This window comes from Polyodon spathula, chromosome 10 (genome assembly GCF_017654505.1).
Source record: "Polyodon spathula isolate WHYD16114869_AA chromosome 10, ASM1765450v1, whole genome shotgun sequence".
Lineage (NCBI taxonomy): Eukaryota > Metazoa > Chordata > Actinopteri > Acipenseriformes > Polyodontidae > Polyodon > Polyodon spathula.
The window spans coordinates 43,174,463-43,193,370 of record NC_054543.1 but is presented as its reverse complement, the minus strand read 5'-3'; the positions used below and the strand labels follow the sequence as shown (position 1 = coordinate 43,193,370).

General features: G+C 34.4%; 1 protein-coding gene across 1 annotated transcript; it reads left to right on the top strand.

Annotated features, from left to right (window-relative positions):
• Positions 1–3,434: 3,434 nt before the first annotated feature.
• Positions 3,435–10,889, top strand: insig2 (insulin induced gene 2). Its single transcript, XM_041262214.1, has 6 exons — positions 3,435–3,602; positions 5,700–6,046; positions 8,990–9,114; positions 9,391–9,557; positions 9,790–9,889; positions 10,049–10,889. The coding sequence occupies exons 2-6, from the start codon at positions 5,794–5,796 to the stop codon at positions 10,088–10,090; spliced, it is 687 nt and encodes a 228-aa protein (XP_041118148.1). The 5' UTR covers positions 3,435–3,602; positions 5,700–5,793; the 3' UTR covers positions 10,091–10,889.
• Positions 10,890–18,908: the final 8,019 nt, after the last annotated feature.

Below are 18,908 nucleotides of genomic sequence, written 5' to 3'. Positions count from 1 at the left end.
TAACTGTCATAGTGGTATGAAATCATATGTCTTCTGATTGCACATGATTGATTTTTTTTTATTATTTATTGTTTGAAGTTATTAATCTGTTTGCTAAAAAATACATTTAAAGTGGATTGTTGAAATCCAAATCTTTGTGTTTTAACTGTAGTACTAAACATATTAAATCCAGTGTTTTGCCTATACTTACAGCATCACTCTCGTCATTGTATCTTCATTTGAATTCACCCATATTTCTTAATCAGGGATGGATTTAATGCCTGCAGTGAATTAATATATGGAAATCATTGTTATACTCAGCAAATAAGAAAATGAGTTAATTATCTAATTTGGAGTGATGCAGTAGGAAGCTGTTAATATTGATCATGTTGTCACCTGATTTAGCCACACACTGATGAATGCTATACTTTGTAGCTTTGTTTTCTTCATCACCAATGTTAAAAGGATTCATTTCCCATAATTGGTTTTACTCCCAGTAGTGTTATTATAATGTAATACATGTTTAAATTAAGGCTTGTGGATGAAAACACCTTTTTGAAAATGTCTGGAGTAGCATTTCCCCTAGGGGATAAACACTTGATAAAAATACCTAGTCTGTGTGATTTAACAAAGCTAACAACTTGCAAGGACCAAAAATATAATACAACATGTCAATCTAGTGAATTCTTTTCAATGAATTCCAATGAGGAACAGTTTTCTGTTTGTATCTCCATTGCTTTCAGATTGCTAGAAATAGATACATTGAATTCCTCTATATGTCCTCTATAGAAAATCGGATGAAAACCATGGTGATATGTTAATATCATTTATAATCTTTTAGTTCTTGAACCCACATGGCGAGGATGTATATTCAATGGGAAAGATTATATAGGGTTTAACTAATTTATACATACAGTACTAATTTAAATAACATTATTCAGACAATGTAATTATTAAATACTAAAATGCCTTAACAGCAGAATGTAATTACCCAGAGTATAATGAGGTAATTGGCTAGTAATTAGAATCAACAGCACAACAATCACTTGTCATTTGACATGATAGAGGTGTTAGAATTATCAAAATGAGTGGCAAGAATGTTACAACAAAATGATCATCCAACCATGTGCCAATGCATTACATTTACCATTTGCTGCATGGGAAGACAGATGTCAGTTTTTAGTGTGGTATGTGGTTACATACAGTAAAGTGCTCTTTAATGATCTTGACATACAATTGAAGAACATGACTATTATAAAAGAAAAGAAAATTGAACTGTATGTTAAGTGCTTTTTTGTCCTTTTTTCACAAAAGATTTAATGTAGGGGTTTAAATTTACCTTTTAAGCTGATGAAATTGTTCATTGGGAAAATATGCATTATTTATTTGGACCAAACCAAAACATTTCACTAACAATAAACAGACTTCAATATGAAACTTATTTTTAGGTTAAATGAAAAAGTAACCAGAGGTCTACATAGAAGTGACAAAGACTTAGCATACGATACATTTAAACACGTACTACATTGATGATGCTGTGATCAGAAACGCGAGTGTCTCATTTAAGAAACAGGGGAACATTTCAGAAAAAAAGGAAGTTATTAAAAATATAAGAAACATGGAATGGATTGATAAAACTTTACATGTCTTTTTTCTTTGTCTTTCAAAAACAACAATTCAAATGAACTGACACATACTGTACTTGCACATTTACTGTCCTATTCTCTAGGCAAGAAATGCATGTTAATTGACTAATCAAACAGTGTGTGAAATGCCATTGTACAATAATTACCTATTCACATCTGAAATTCCACAGTATAATGTAAATGTTTTTGCTGTCTACCAAGACAAAAATCCATTCTCTGAACAGAAGATCACGAAAGGTTCAGTACTACATTTTAAATTACTCTAAGAATGATGTTTATTTAGTATGTTTGCTTGTTTCAAAAGCAGCACATATACTAAAGAACCATAATGCTGTGTCTATGTGACATGCATACGGATGGAGGACTGCCTCCACTCCCCTCGCCAAGCAAGGGATAATCAGAGATCATTTTGGTAGAAAGCATGATAAATCGATGTTCAAAGACTGTGATTAGCACTGATCTTGGACTACCTAATGTTACCTAAGGTAGTCCAAAATTATCAACACTTATTTATCAATTACAAAAACAGCTAAACTCATAACTGCCTAAGTAATAGCTTAGTCAACCTTACAAGCTGATCGTGAGAACCAGAAAAAAAAAGAACAGCTCCTTACAGTATCATAGAATTATAGTCTTCTTAGCACCGTTTGTACCACTCAAGAATTGTCCTACTCTAGGCTCACATATTGAGTCAATTCTACTCTTTAGCAATGCATTAGTTGTATAGGCAAATGTAGCAAGTCTTGTCTTTCCTCCATTGATGACCTGTGTCAGTTTATACTTCCTATTGGACACATCAAAGAAATGGTTACCAGTGTTGCTTTACTATAGATATGTAACAGGCTACCCGATCAGGTACTTGATAAACAGAGAGTCCAACTATTGTCTCGGTGCTGATCGCTGTATGTATTCTGTCAAGTGAACAAGTAACAGTACACTTAACAGAGGAAAATAGCAATCTCATGCTTGTCCCTTTAACAACCCTCTCTGCCAAGTTCTTGGCACGGCTCTTGTGGAATAATGTGCTAAAATTCCATACCGGTATATTACCGTGCTAACAAGATGCAGGCTGACAGTGTTGCCAACTTGACAAAGCATGAAAATCCCAAGGCAGATGCGTCCCGTATAACGACTTTGTGAGAAACATTACGGGTAGGCAGTGTAAAACATTGTTTAAAGCTGAGGAGTGGAGAGGAACATTATGCTTTTGAACACCAGCTCAAAAGGTGACTTATTGCTTCATGCTGGCAGGTAATTCACTTCTTGGGGTAACTCCAAAAACTGGATAGAAAATGTTATATAGATGAAGAACTTTGTCCACACGTTATTAATGGACATACATACATAGTCATGGCATATTAAGTATTCCATATATTCCGCTGTTTCTTATTGCAGTTATTTCCTATATCTTGAAAATAAATAAATAAATACATGAATAAAACCCTTTTTTAAATTATTATTATTATTATTTTTTTTTTTTTTTTTTTAACCGAAAAACCTTACAAGTCAGCCAACTAGACAGGAAGATATTTAACCCAGGATCTGCGGAACACGACACTACTCGCGTGGGTGTGTGCACGTACCTAGTAATGCCATGACTACACCTTAGATACAATTTCGATTCCAAATCTACCACTAAAAAAACGTTATAAACACGAGCAATCACAATGAAACTAAACCATGTAATTTGCTGTTTATTTGCATTTTAGTGGGGTAGAGGGAGTAGGCATATCTCTGACAAGAACGCTTGCGATCTTGCGTTGGAAACGACGTCACTGATCTAGCCTGTCATTGGACGTTTAGCTCACATGACTGCAGTGAGTGGCAGGGAAGTGGTGCAAAAGTGAACTATAATAAATTAAGTAATTACACATCTTAAAACTTAGCTTATTTCAACTTTAAATTACTGTCTTGTTTAGGAAGTGTTGTACACAGAGTTAGGTGGATATATTTTGAGTTTGCGAGAGATGAAATAAGGTAAGAAATGGAATGTGTGTTTTTACATTAACGATGCGGTTTTGCAGCAGCAGGCTCGTTAACAAAAAAGAAAAGTGTTGTTTGTGAACTTAATGATTTACGTTTAATACATAGCAAGTGCAACCAGTTACATTGTGTTAAAAGGGTGGTGTGTTTTGGTAAAACGAAGGATGTTCAAATGTACTAATAATTAAAGAGTAGGCCAAGTTAGTTCATGTGGCCTGTTTTGTTTGTTTACAAAAGAATGAGGACTGGAAGTTAGTGACTACTCTATTGTACAATATTGTGCGTGTTTGTGTGTTCCCCGTGGTATCTAGACTGCAGTGACACCGATGTATTTTCACAACAGAATATAATAACAAACGACACTACAGCATGGTTCTTTACTGTGAGTTTAACGTGGGTATCTATTTGAAATGGCACTTTTACATATCTTATTTCTTTTCGAATTAGAACTAGATCTGTTTCCTTTGCAGTTCATATTATTGAGAACCACATATTAGTGTCCGTTCAGCAGGCAAGTTCTGAATTCCTGTTTGTTTCATTGTGTGTGTGTGTGTGTGTGTGTGTGTGTATGTATATATATTATACATTATATATATAATGCTGCGCTCTACAGTGTTGTTGAAATTGTTGACACGTAACTTGATCCATGACCTAACTTGACTGATTGCAGTACCTACCTTTTCGACATTAGCAGTGGGATTACATTATCGCAGTTGTTATTTTATGGACAGGAGACTTCACCCAAAGAATATCTCAAACCATTAGCTGGCAACTTCACATTTTCAATGTTATGGAAACTCCTCGGTCAAAATGTAGCTTCATCCTTCAAAGCTACCCCAGCCGCAGTGTCAACGCTTCATATCTCACAAGTAATTTGAAATAGTCTCTCTCTCTCTCTCTCTCTCTCTCTCTCTCTCTCTCGACACTGTAAACCTTGCTTGTTTAACGTGTTGAAAACACCTATATATATATATATCTATATATATATATATATATATATATATATATATATATATATATATATATAGAGAGATAGAGAGAGAGAGAGAGAGAGAGAGAGAGAGAGAGAGAGAGAGAGAGATACTATATCTCTCTACTCTTGCTGGCGCATCACTTTACCTCTCCTCCTTAGATATATAGATATAGAACGACCGCCAGTGAAATGGAGAAGGGAATCATTACTATGCGTGGTCTACGAAAATGTTTCCCAGAAACAATATGTCAACATTTGATACTAAGACGCAAATACTTATATATATATATATATATATATATAGGGAAAATATGGTGCAAACTTTGCACTGTTATAGTCTGTTACAAGAGATATACCTATTTATCTCTTAATAAAACTGCTGATGGGGACTTTCTGAATCAGAACTACAAATTCACCCTTGGAATGGACACATCTGTGTTGAAAACACAAATTAGTTGTCCTCTATAGCAACGCTTTTCTGGCACTTGGCACCACTGCTCTGCTACCAGGGAGTATCTTTCTATAACAGCAGTTAGAGCCAAGAATAATCGTTCTACTGCACAGTAAGTCTTGAAATCACAAGTTTTCCCACGTATGAAATTCTTTAGCATATTATGTAAAACAAAATTAGCATTCACACACATCTTCTTTAGGAAATGCATGTAAATACATTACAAATTGTGAAATTCTCAATTTTTCAGGCATTGCATTTTTTGGAGGGTGGCCAATAAAATTTAACATGCCATATTAAAAAATTACATACATGTACTTGGAGATTTTGGATGTAATTTTGCACCTGTTTTGATAGCATAGAACATTTTTTACTGGCAAATACAGTGTAACAAATTGAATGCAACTGCTTTGTTCCCTACTGTATTTTGGATACCAGTATTTATTATGCATTTATCTCACTATATTTACATATAAAGCTGCTTATTCAATTGTGGTTAAACTTTCTAAGCATATTCTTTGGTATACATATTGAAAATTCTGTGTGGTTAATTCTCTGCATATATATATATATATATATATATATATATATATATATATATATATATATATATATATATATATATATGTGTGTGTGTGTGAATATTTTTTTTTCTTTTATCTTCTAGGTTTACTGTAATGCCTGAAGTCAAATATGCTGGTGGCTAGAAGAGGAACATCCTACTTATCTGTCATTAACAAATAGAATAGTTTTTGGCAGTCATGGTGGAAGATTCAAAGTTGAAAAGTCTATCACGTATGCCGAAGACGCGTGGTCCCTACATTTCAGTCATAACAAATCACAAAATTAATTTGACAATACGAGGAGTGGTACTGTTTTCAATTGGGGTTTTCCTAGCTTTAGTGTTAAACTTGCTACAAGTTCAACGAAATGTTACTCTCTTTCCTCCAGATGTAATAGCCAGCATCTTCTCCTCTGCATGGTGGGTTCCACCATGCATTGGCACGGCTTCAGGTAGGTTCTGAAATAATGTTTGTCATTAAGGGATTCAGTGGTCCTCAAAACTGTGTCTGTGGGCAAAGTTGAGCTCACCAGAATGTCTTGCTCTGACATAATCTTGAATACTGCATTACTAATCTTGCACATGAGGGGGCAGGTATTGCATTCTACTCTCCTGCATTCGGTCTATGCTTTTGTGTCATTTGGGAAAGCTGTATTGTAATGTCTTTTGGATATTATATTTTGGGATAGGTTGGAGTAATATCGAGAGAAAATATCATGCCCATGACCCTATGAGAAATACATATGGTGAAAAAAAAACTATGTGCTGAAAGTTAATGCTCTACAGTGGCTTACAGGGGTTCTGGAGACATTATAAATAGCAAGAAATGACTACTGTAAATTATGTGGTTTTGCTAATGCTCTTCATATCTTGGATAATTTATTCAAACATGAAATCTGGTTTGCTGAAATGTGTGTGCATTATAGTAAAATGTGGTCTGACTATGCAGGCTACTGTACCTGATTAAAGGAAAGCTTAAATTTAAGACTTCTGCCAATACACAAGTACAATAAAGGCAATATTACGATGTAAGTTGTCTCTAGTACAGAAGAAATTATTTGTGCTTCTAATCGATCTAATAAAACCCAAGCCCTTACTGTGTCTCTTTCCCAGATGTCTTTCACAGTAAATGGGTAATTTAATTATTTGTAAAACAGTTGCACAAATACATTTTATAATGTTACTTTTGTCAACATGTTTGCATCCTTCCATGCTATTTCAACTTGAATTGTTTTCCATTGTTATGCATAAACTAGTCAAATTCATGCCAGAATAATTGCATGATACAGATTTGTAAATCCGTACTGTTGCTTAAGGGTTTTTTTTTTTTTTTTTTTTCCTTTTCCCAGTCTTGCCAACACAAAATACACCAGATAATTACTAAACCTTTGAGACTAGCTCCAGCTTGTTTCATTTTGGCTGAAGGTTTTTATTCACTGTGAAGTTCCACCATAAATCTGCACCTGTTTGTGCCAAACAGCTGGAACTTAGTTTGCTCAAACCAAAGCACCTTCCACTCTTTAGACCACTTGTGAGACAGATTGACTGCTTTTAGTCATTTTGCATTTGCATCTAATTCAGTGTATATATGATAGTATTTTCACAAATTTCCTGGCTGTAGTATAGGCTGCTCAAAATATTACACTTGAAATGTATCTCTGATTAGATAATAATTTACATATCTTAAAGGAGTGCTAAATGAGAATATAAAATCAAATGTCTTAACTCTTTAATAGCACAACACATTATTACTGGGCCCCTGTACTTCTGGTGTGATGTGTAGTGGACAAAATTTTTAGGGAAATTCAAAGAAGTTTTAGAAGAAGTATGGCCCGATAGTATTATCCGTGTATTTATGAACTTTTTAAAAATCCAGTGCAAAGTTAGGAATTTAAAATTGTGTGCACTCTTGCCATTTACTTGATTGGCATTCATTGATAAAATATCATTTTTGCAGCCTATAGCAAGTTTGCAAAAATTTGAATATTCTTGTATAACTACATACACGTTTGTTTGTAGAAGTTGGTATAAGCAACAATAAATATTACACAAACTCTAAATAACTGATTTTTGTTTACTGTATAATGACATTTGTGTAAACAAAACATCCCACGAAGTTGACTGAAACACAGTATTATAAATTCAGTAGGAGTGTTTGTTGTATAGGCTCTGTGCTTTTATGCTGGTTGTCTAAAAATGATCTCCATAAAACAGATTCAGGTTGCCAAGTACATACTATTCTTTCTTTTTTCTATACTGTGAACATTTTTTTGAAACATAGTCTCATGGAATGTTATTCCAAATGTCCATGAAGACCTCACACAGCTTTGCAAGATATGTGGGTGCCCTTTTCACTTTTGCCGGATCCATATAATCTGTACTTTCCTCAGTGATACTCATTCCGTGACTTGGAGTGGGATGTTAAGCTCATTGCTTCCATTATTACACATGTACAGTATGCATGTTTTCATTCCAGATACACAAGATTAGCAGTGTGCTTTGGATTATAGTCTTGTTGGAATGCAGTGAGTTTGGACTGCAGATGGCAGGGTGTGATAAGACAATTTGTTTGGACCATGAAGCTGTCCCATTGATATAAGATGCCTACACTATTCAGCAATACAGACCACGCTTGAACTGTACATATCCACTACCGTGCTTGAAATGCGTTGCTCTGCTTTCCTCGTCATTCATGTTGCGTTTTAAGCACAAATTGCTGTTCTTGATTATTGACAATTAATTTGGACTAAAGTATGACATACCAGTAACCCTCTTCATACTGGGGAAATACTTAAGTAAAATAAGCGAAGCGAAAAATTTTACGTAACGTAAATAAAATGTACCATACGTTCGTCGATAAATAAATTGAAGGACACTATGATATATATATATATAGATATATAATATATATAGATATAGATATATAATATATATATGTGTCATTTATTTTAAAACTATTCATTTGGGACCTTAAAAGTGAATGGATGTGTATGTGGATGTGTTTTTTGACATTGCGGCCTTTAAATTATGTAAATCCAAGATATAACTGAGTCTGATAATGTGTATGGTAAGTGGATTGGGTTTAATTAGCTTAATAGATTGCCTCTATAAACTTTATCTCCAGATCCCTGCTTGTGAATGTTTGGCACTCTGTATTATGAAGATAAACATGTTTACGGATTCTCGACACAGTTAATTAAATTTTTCTATTTATTTTTTTGCCTTATGTACAGAAATGGCCTTTACTCTACATTGAAAGTTGATCAACAATGATAACTGCAAGTTAAACTTTTGTTTGCACAGAAAGTCAGGGTGCAGTTGAACTGGAATAACCCTATAGGTGTGTAAAGAACAGTTACTATGGGTCATTTAAAACAGTTGTTTTTTCCCTGTAGCTGTAATTGGATTGATGTACCCATGTATTGACCGTCACCTTGGAGAGCCTCACAAATTTAAACGAGAGTGGTCCAGCGTCATGCGATGTGTGGCAGTCTTTGTGGGGATTAACCACGCAAGTGCTGTATCCTTCACATCATGTTGGTGTACTGTTTCAATAAAAGGGATAGGCAGGGTATTGAGTTTATTATACATGCTAGACTAATATAAAAAATAAGTACCGGTATACTAATGTCTACTTACACATTTTAAACACTAAAATGACTAAAATGTATCAACAAGCCAAAGTACTGAGAGGAGGAGAGAACATACAGTAAGAACATCCATGTTTGTTATTTCAGCTTATTTAAATAAATAGTTGGCAGGACAGTACTTTTTCTCCTTAACACTTTTCTTGCAGAAAGTAGATTTTGCAAACAACATGCAGTTGTCTCTTACACTTGCAGCACTTTCTATAGGATTGTGGTGGACATTTGACAGATCTCGAAGTGGATTTGGTCTCGGATTATTCATTGCTTTCTTTGCAACCTTGGTGACCCAGCTGTTGGTATATAAAGGTGTTTTTCAGTAAGTATGTACTTCTAAATAATCCTCGGGAAGGAAAAAAAAAAACATGTTTATTATTCTTATTTGTTCACATGTGCTGCCTTTCCTAAACAAACAAATTGTAACTACTGTATACCTTAAACTCCTAGATATCTTGATTTTTCTGAATTGAAGATTTTGAATTACACAAACTAATATTCTAACCAGCCAGCTTTGTTTAGTTGTCTGTAAATATTCTGCTTTCCTCCTACAGGTATACCTCCCCTGACTTCCTTTATGTACGTTCTTGGTTACCTTGTATATTTTTTGCTGGAGGAATTACCATGGGAAATATAGGCCGGCAACTAGCAATGGTAAGACTGATTTGTTCATTTTATAAAATTCTGAACACATGCATAAATTACGATCTGTATATGCTCGCAGACGAAATCACATTTCTAATAAAACACGCTAAAACCGCAATATTATTCTGTAACTTTATTTTTTTTTCCTCACCCCACCCCCTTCAACAGTATGAATGCAAGGTTGTTCAAGAAAAGGCACATCAAGACTGAAGCCAGAAGTTTTGCTGGGTGATTTATTATTTTTATTTTTTAGAAGAGACAAATGGTTGTACATTGATCGAATAACATGCCAAAAGCGAAAGTATGTAGAATTGTAAGTGAGGTTTGTAAGTTTGAATATAAAATTGCAGCTAATGTGATTTTAGTTTTTTATTGTATGTATTACTTTACAGTGCAATCTGTGATTGCTATTTTGTATCATTATAGGTAGTCTGGTGATAGGACATCAGTATGAAATAAAACTTTTCACATTAAGAATTGATGCCTATTGAAAGAGCCTAAAATACAGACTTTAGCTTTTAGACCTTTGGCTGTGTTGTGCCAAACTGACGTTTGGGTGAATTCAGTTAATCTAAACGTTGGCAGAAATACTCCTGCTATTTAGGCCTGAATTACACTGTTTAGATGTATTTAGGACCTCTGCTGTTTTTAAGGTCAGTTGAATAGATTCCAATGTGTTTTACTGGGGGATTTCTGTAGTAGGTGTTTTTTTTTTTTTAATATATATAACAGACTGGAAGTATCTACTTCTGATTTATTAATTTTTTTCTGCTCTAAACATACACATCTCTGCTAATGCTGTACCTTGTGTGTATCTGACACTGGTTCCAATATTAGGTAGTTTGATCCCTGGAGGATCAGGATACATTTGGTTTAATCAATATCTGGCAGAAGTATGTTTTTTTGACAAATTACTGCAATTTTGTGATTTGGGTGGGGAGAGCCATCTGTTGTAACTAAACATATTTAAAGTGTTCAAAACATGAAGCCCTTATTAAACAATGACTTTTAAAGTACTGTATTTTGCCTTGATCAATATCACTACCCTATAACAAGTACCCTATCATGTGTACAGGCTACCACTACAGAGCATGTAATGCCTTAGCAGTCAATAATTACTCTCTGAGAAAAGGAACAGTCTTGCTTTATTTCATTTTTTTCCTTTCCTTTTATTGTTTCATTTATACGGTGCTGAAAGAGATCGTCAGCTTGTCATGTTTGGTGCCACGTAGAGGATGTAACATTTCAGAGTTTTGTAATTCCAGGTATTTTGCTCTGTGTTGTTTGACATTTGATTATTGAAGCTGTAGGCCCAATAACTGCTTTGTTAAAGCCACAGGAATGAAAATACAGTTTGAAAATGGGATAGTTGTGCATGCTTGGGCATAAAAGAAGGAATTCTTAATGAGGTCAGATTGCTAGGCATTTGACAAAGTAAGATGGCGTATGCAAGATATACACAGTATAGCCTAATTGAGAAATACACAGCAGCTTGCTTTCTTATTCCTTAAAATAAAAACATGATAATATTTTGTCTTGGTTATATAACTAAATTAGGATAAGTATACATTACTTTATTCATCCTACTTGTTTGGTAGTTGGTATGTTTGTCACAGTGTTTTCACAGAATATAGCAAGGCTTTGTTGAAGGAAAGGCAGCACATCACAGGAAACTGTTTTACATAAAACAGAAAGATGGGCATCTCCTTTTCCCAGGAGCCTTCATAACATGACTGATCAAGATCTAAGACATGAGACTTCAAGCATATAGAACTCATCCATTTCTGCAGTGATTCAGAAGAGTTCATTATGTGGCATTTAATGAAATGTAAAAAAAAAAAAAAAAAAAAAAAAAAAAAAAAAAAAAAGTACCAAGAAATATTCTCATACTAACAATCCACATAGAAAATGTGAAACTAAATGCAAATTAGAAAATATAATTACCCACAGTTTACGATGCAAATTAGCATCATCATTGGAGTATATTGATTTGGGGAGGAAGATTACTTTTTTTTTTTTTAAATTTTCGTAAAGATTCAACAACCTTTTGGGAGTTGCTTTATTTATATATGAAATACAATGGAGTACCTTCTTATCCCTCATGTCACCCAGTCTAAATATTCAGTCCTAATGCATCATTAGCACACAATCTAAAGATGCTTATAAATCTAATAACAATGCCTCCCTTTTTTTTCATTCTAAGAGCTACAATTATGTTTTTTTGTTTGTTTTGTTTTGTTTTTAGTTTTTTTAACCTGTGAATTAAATTCTAATGAACACATGCATCTTTTTTAGATAGTAGCAGGAAGGGAAATTCACTGTTCTCCTTCAAAGAGCTTATCATTCACTTAATTTATACTCCAGCAGTGTTACGCAGATTTGACCCTCAGTCTGATTCCAGATATAATTACCATGCTTATTCCTGCATGTACATGTGCAGGGACCAGGCAGACATGAATCAGCATAAACTCTACCAAGCTTCTGCAGGTTTAATGTAGATTAATGTTACCTGCTTCCTACTGCATGCGTTTGGGGGTTGAAATAATTAAGATTAATAATCAATGGATTTAAAGCCCCTTTGTGCGCATAATGCCATATAATTCCCCTAAAGAGTTTTTAATGGGTGAGAGCTGCCAGGGCAGTTTAGCCATCATTGATTTTACTATTATTTTTAACATTAGAGACTGAATTTGTTCAAAGTTCAGTTCATCAAAGATAAATCTAATGAAGATGCTGAAAAAAGTGATTATTTAACTTATGCTATATTTAATAATTTAGCAGTTTAACCAGTATTCAAATAGTATACACAACCATAGTGTCCAACAGTTACATTAATCAATTATTTCATTTTTTCACTACCAAATCTCCAATTAACTCAAATAAAATGAAAGTGTATAATAATGCTTCACAAATCTTAAGAGAAAAGCAAAAACAGCTCAGTATTTTGGGTACTGTCACCAAAGGGTACAATAAATAAGCTGTAGTGTAATTCTGTCAGAGTTAGAACTTCACAACACTCCCAGGTTCACCTCCAAACTCTCAGCCTGAGCTGGCAAGAGTTCCAATGAAACACCAAAGCCTGCAACCCAGCACTTATACCCAACAATATGCTTGAGTTTTACACACACAAGTAATTATACCCTGGTAGAAGATCTGGGACTCCAGTCCTTTGCAAAGGATTTGCAAATCTGTCTCTGAGTGTAAGCAAGTTTTCTGACAGGTGAAGTTACAGTAGTAACGATATATATATATTATTTTAATTTAGATTGTTGTCACTGATTTAAATAATCCTTTCCTATGAATTATAGCTGAGTTTTGGTCCAGGAAGCATTAGGTCTGGGAATTCATGGGTTAATTAAATTAGCCAGGGAAGAGGTGGTTCTTCCTGGCCATAAACATGTTCTATATAACCCTCCTATGGTCAGAAGAAATGGCATTTTACAGGACATTGGTTTTAACAGCATAGTACACCCAAACATAAAGCTGGTGAGTGTTTTATTTGTATCTTAAAAAAAAAAAAAAAAAAAAAGAATACTACCTTGTGAAATAGTTTAACCATTCATTACTATTGTCTGCCATCTGGTTTTCCGTGAAATCAACCCAAGCCAGTTTAGCTTCTGAAACTCTAATCCATGGTAATATGACTGTGGGCAACACCTGGTCAGCACATAACATTTTTAGTCACAGTTTATGCTTTGATATGGGATAGCACTACCACAAACATCCACAGAGTAGTGTATTACAACAAAGACCAGTCAATCCATCCAGCTATTTCAGATGCAGACACAATTACAGTAATTAAACAGCATTGTCAACCTTGTCACCGGGGTCAATTAAAATTAAACCATTCACAGAATATTCATGAATACAGAAATCTATTTTTAATAGCGGTTGTACAGTACCTAATAATCTACACGCCACAGGTGAGGGCAAACATATGGGTAAACCTTTGCGAAGACAACAGCTTTCACAGCTGTTTATTCTGTTCCTGCCAGTCAGTGACAGATAGGCACGTTCTTCCTTCAGGCTTGCATACACCAAAATAACAGTGATAGAAGGGGCTGTGCAGGGGTAGGGGGTGCGGAGGAGGGCTTGTCCTTGACTGTAACTACAAGTGATAAAGCACTTGCGATGGAGCACAAGAAATTGCTTCCTGTGATGCCCTGTATTCACAATTACCTCCACGGCATGTGTCTGATGCACAGGACATTTTTCACAGCAGCGTTTGACAGACTTTATAATTATTATCTGAATTGCTTCAGCAAAGAAAACAACGGAACTGGTGTGTATGGCAACATTTAAATAATGTAACATTATCTCCTGAATATGCTGTGTGTCATTGTTTACATATGAACAAATTACAGCCGTAAAACTTCCCAGAAGCATATTCAATTACAAAGCCAGGGTTTACAGACAGTAACCTCATTACATTTCTTGACATTATTTCTGTTTTGGTTTAAAAATATATACACAGATTACAGTATTAAAACAGGCTTAAACAGGTATGAGAAGGTTAAGCACCATATTTCTATGAGAAAAGGAAACATTTACATAGGCCTTTTCGCACTAAACATATGCAATGCAGTGAGTAGTTCTAGAAGTATGTTTGCCCTATCTCAGCAGAATTTTCACACTCTGCAGGACACAAAACCTCTATAAAGTGGCTTATTGAAATAAGAGAAGATTGGTAAATCTGGTTGCCTCTCTCTCTCCTCTCACATTCCCTCTCTATGAAGTGTGAAGAATGATCCTCTAAATGAAATCAGGAAGGAACTCGACAGAATCTTGTTTAATGGGGTGACAAAATGAATCACAACTTTTCCAGGCATCTATCACCGCTAAAAAGTGACCACAAATGATCTGTGAACCACTATATATTGATTACTCATGTACTACAAGTGTCGGATTTAATGTTCACACGCCCGCAAAAAGGCGCAGAGACAGCTGGTGCTTTAACTCTTCTTTGATAGATTTTAATGGTGAAATATTGATTTCTGTCTGACCAAGGTTTGCTGTTAAGGGCCGAAGTCATTTATTGGGTAACGCTGGACACTCAGTTCGTTGGTCACGATCAATCATTTTAGCAAAGTATACTGAAAAAAAAGAAATAATCCCAAGAAAAGCACCTTGGACCTCAAATTGTGGGATTGTGGTGTATAATACAAACTTCAGTGAAATTTTTCTTGTAACAAGAATATTGTGTGTGTGATATATATATATTATATTATATATATATATATATATATATATATATATATATATATATATATATATATATATATTACTCTTATGAATGATAAGGCATGTTTATTGAGTGGAGAATCACAGCAAATACACTTGATATGAAATAGTCTGAGAGCCAAAGTGAGAAAATGAGCATCTTGGTAAAATGGTCTATGTTTTATTTAAACATCCGTCTAGGGTTGGAAACGCAGGTAATCTGTTGTGTTACAACTCAGTGGCTGTTCTTTCCATCCAGAGAGACAACACCAAAGAGCTAATAGGAACTCATCAATCACAATCAGCCTGCAATTCCACCAGTGTCTCATATACACAGCTACTGTTTAAGCTTCCTAATAATGGTGATAACATAGTTCTCTGGTTCGTATAGCGCTTCACCTCTCTGAGGGTCATATTCATAAACTGATTGAGCAGCCCAGTCAGCATCTCACTCCCATGGAAATGAGCATGGGGAACGTGACAACCTGTGCATTACCCACCTGGCAATGATTCTTCAGGGGCCCCGGGTTTGTCAGTGTGTAGCGTACACAGATGTGCTGTGGATAATGGTTGATTTTGTTTTGATTATCTTGCTTACCTAATGATTTTTGCTTCACTGCCCAGCTCGATTGTGTTCACTGGGATAGTGTTCTATTAGAGTGTCAGGGCACACTGAATCATTATTAAAGAGGACCCACCAAATCAACTTGCGTTTGCAAGCTTGCATAAACCTAGAGAATTTGAGAGAGACTTTAGGAGGGAAATAGATTTGATGTGGCTTCCAGTGCAGTAATTAAAATGCCAAGCTTTCAACACACATTGGACATTTCTAATCAGATACAGACCAGGATGGAAAGCGAAAATATATTCATTCTAGCTACTCAAGATTACTGAGGAGATAGAACACACATCTGAATCTGATTTGTACCTGAAAAAGACATTGCCTTTTTTAAAGCTTTCAAATAAAATGTTACCCTGTCTGAATCTCATCAAAATATAATTGGGATTTAATAAAACCTCCTAATACTATCTTTGTAAGTGGTTGGGATGATGTGAGATATGTAATGGTTATTTGTATACAAATTTAGTTTGACTGTGGTTCTTTACTGTGTCTAAGTTAAATAGTTTATATCTTTATTTACAATAACTGGCACACAAAAGATGTTACAATTCATTTACAATTAGGCCTACACTTTCAAATGATTTGGAAGTTAACAGTCTAGTATATTCTAATGTCCTACTATTGTTTCTTGCATCTGATGTAAACAATAAGTTTTTTGGGGGGGTGGGGTGGGGGGGTGTTTTGTTTGTATTTGATACCGCACTCCTGCATTGTGTGAGTTTTATGCTGTAATATCTTTAATGACCACAAGGTGGTGCTTCACTACAGACGAGGAACCAATTTGTAGACAAACTTTAAAAGAAAATAATAAGGCTAGGTTACAGTAGCTCTTGGATGCCATTGCACCTCACAGAACTTGTTCTAAATTTTACAGTGAAAGAGCATAATTAATTAAGTGTTGCTATTCGTTATTATTATTATAATAATACTTGGTAGTAGTAGTAGTAGTAGTAGTAACTATATTTTATTCAATAAAAGTAATCTCTGTACAGAGGCTTACATTAAATAATTAAGTAATTTATTATTACAACAAAACGAGTAACGGCATATACAGTTAATAATCACATTGCACTTTTATTTGTTTTACAATGCTGAGGGTGGATCGTGGCTGCGCTTTCCATAATACAATTTCTGTGGTAGGATATTGGGCAATGTTAAGCCAGAGGATACAAACAAAACACATGTTCTGTTGTTGCCTGTGATAAACAAAACGAATGTATATGTGTTATCTGACAACGAATCATCGTGCTGCCTGCCAGCTAACGGGCGGTGATTATTGATATCTGTTGACCTATCACCTGGGGGTCATTTTCTGGGCGCACGATACAAGTTTATACTCTTTCATGGCGTCCAGAGTCGTGTAGAGTAAACATTGTTGTATAAAATAACGAAATACATAATATATATTAATATATTCAAAGGGGGGGGGGGGGGGGGGGGGGGGGGGGGGGATTACTATCAATGCGGGAACAACATGTGAGAAAATGTCTCCACAACGATAGTAACTCCTGAAAAAACGACGTTGTGGGGACTCCCACTTTGTAAAACATATTTTTAACAACTAAATATTCCTCTAAAAAAATAAATAAATAAATAAAAGTGCCAAAATATTTAGTTTGTTGTAAACGTTCACCCTGTGTGGAGTTTTGTCTGACTGGAGTTAGAAATAGTAAATAAAAATATAGTGAGATTCAATGAGAAGTCCCCACAAGTATAGGAATACACACGTGTGTGTGTGTGTACTCTATAAATATACACCGTGTATATCAGGCTTATATTTTAGCGGCATTATTCCTTAGGCTGAAGCGTGCCTGCGGTATAGTCTCAGTGTTGTGCGTGTTTCTGTTCAAAATAAAGACATAAAATAAAAAATAAAAAAGACAAGCAAAACAGTTGTACACTATTTCAATTGCGGTATAATATTGGACAATCTTAACTAAAGCCAGATGATAAAACGATTTATGTGAAAGACAACTACGGACATTATTTGCTTTAATATATATATATATATAATATATATATGATCTATGCTACTGCCAATATATATTATATGATATACTCTATAGATAAAAGACATTTTCTGTAATGGCACATGTCAGGATAATGAATCCTCATGCTGCCTGCAAAAGGTCAGTGGGTTGTTGAAATCTGTTGCTCCTGTCAGCTGGAGGTAATTTTAAGAACACAAGATTCAAGGTAAGACTCTCACAGTGTCCAAAGATTCTTACCTTATCAACGTGGAGAGCAAATATTTGTTGTATACAAAATATGTTCTCTATATAGTGTAATATATTTACAGAGTATATTTGCATCAACATTAAATAGCACATTAATAACCCAATTAAATGTGTGTGTGTGTGTGTATGTGTTGAAAATATAAAATATTTTCAAACTACTATAAAACTACCTAACTAACAATTTTTTTATTAAGCTTTTAACAAATAAATGATTTGTAGTGTGTTCTATAGTGAGCTATATCTCCTTAAGAGTATTTAATTATTTATTTTATGTATTTATTTGTTGGGAGTGACAACAATAACACATTATAAAAAAAAAGATAAAATAAACAAACACATATGTTATTATTATTATTATTATTATTATTATTATTATTATTATTATTATTATTATTATTACTACTACTACTACTAATAATAATAATAATAATAATAATAATAATAATAATAATAATATTAATAATAATAATAGTACATGTATTAATCATGTCAGGAATGTCTCTTTTATTAAATGATCAGTCCAAAGGGTGTCCCAACAATGCATGTAAACTTGAGGGTGTCATTTCTTAGGTCACATGCATTAGTGTAAAAGATTAGCTGTCCACAGGCACTGGCATTGTCGATGCCCTCTTCAGCGCCCGTCTGAAATCATAGCTTTTATAACAAGATGCCAGGCTTAATTTCACACATTAATTATATTATCTGTATCGTGAAATAGACAACTGCAGGTCTTAGGTTTTTTTTTTTTTTTTTTTTTTTTCAAAAAGTACAATTCTTTAAAACACATTTTCACATACAAACTGTACAGTCCAAGTTGACTATAGTAACTACTCAATGGCTTTGATTCTGCAGTCAGTTTCAGCAGAACTTTTGGGGATGGGGAATCGCTTCAGTTTCATATTGTTGTGCAAGATTATGAAGACTAGAAGCAGGTGATGTGTTTGCGACC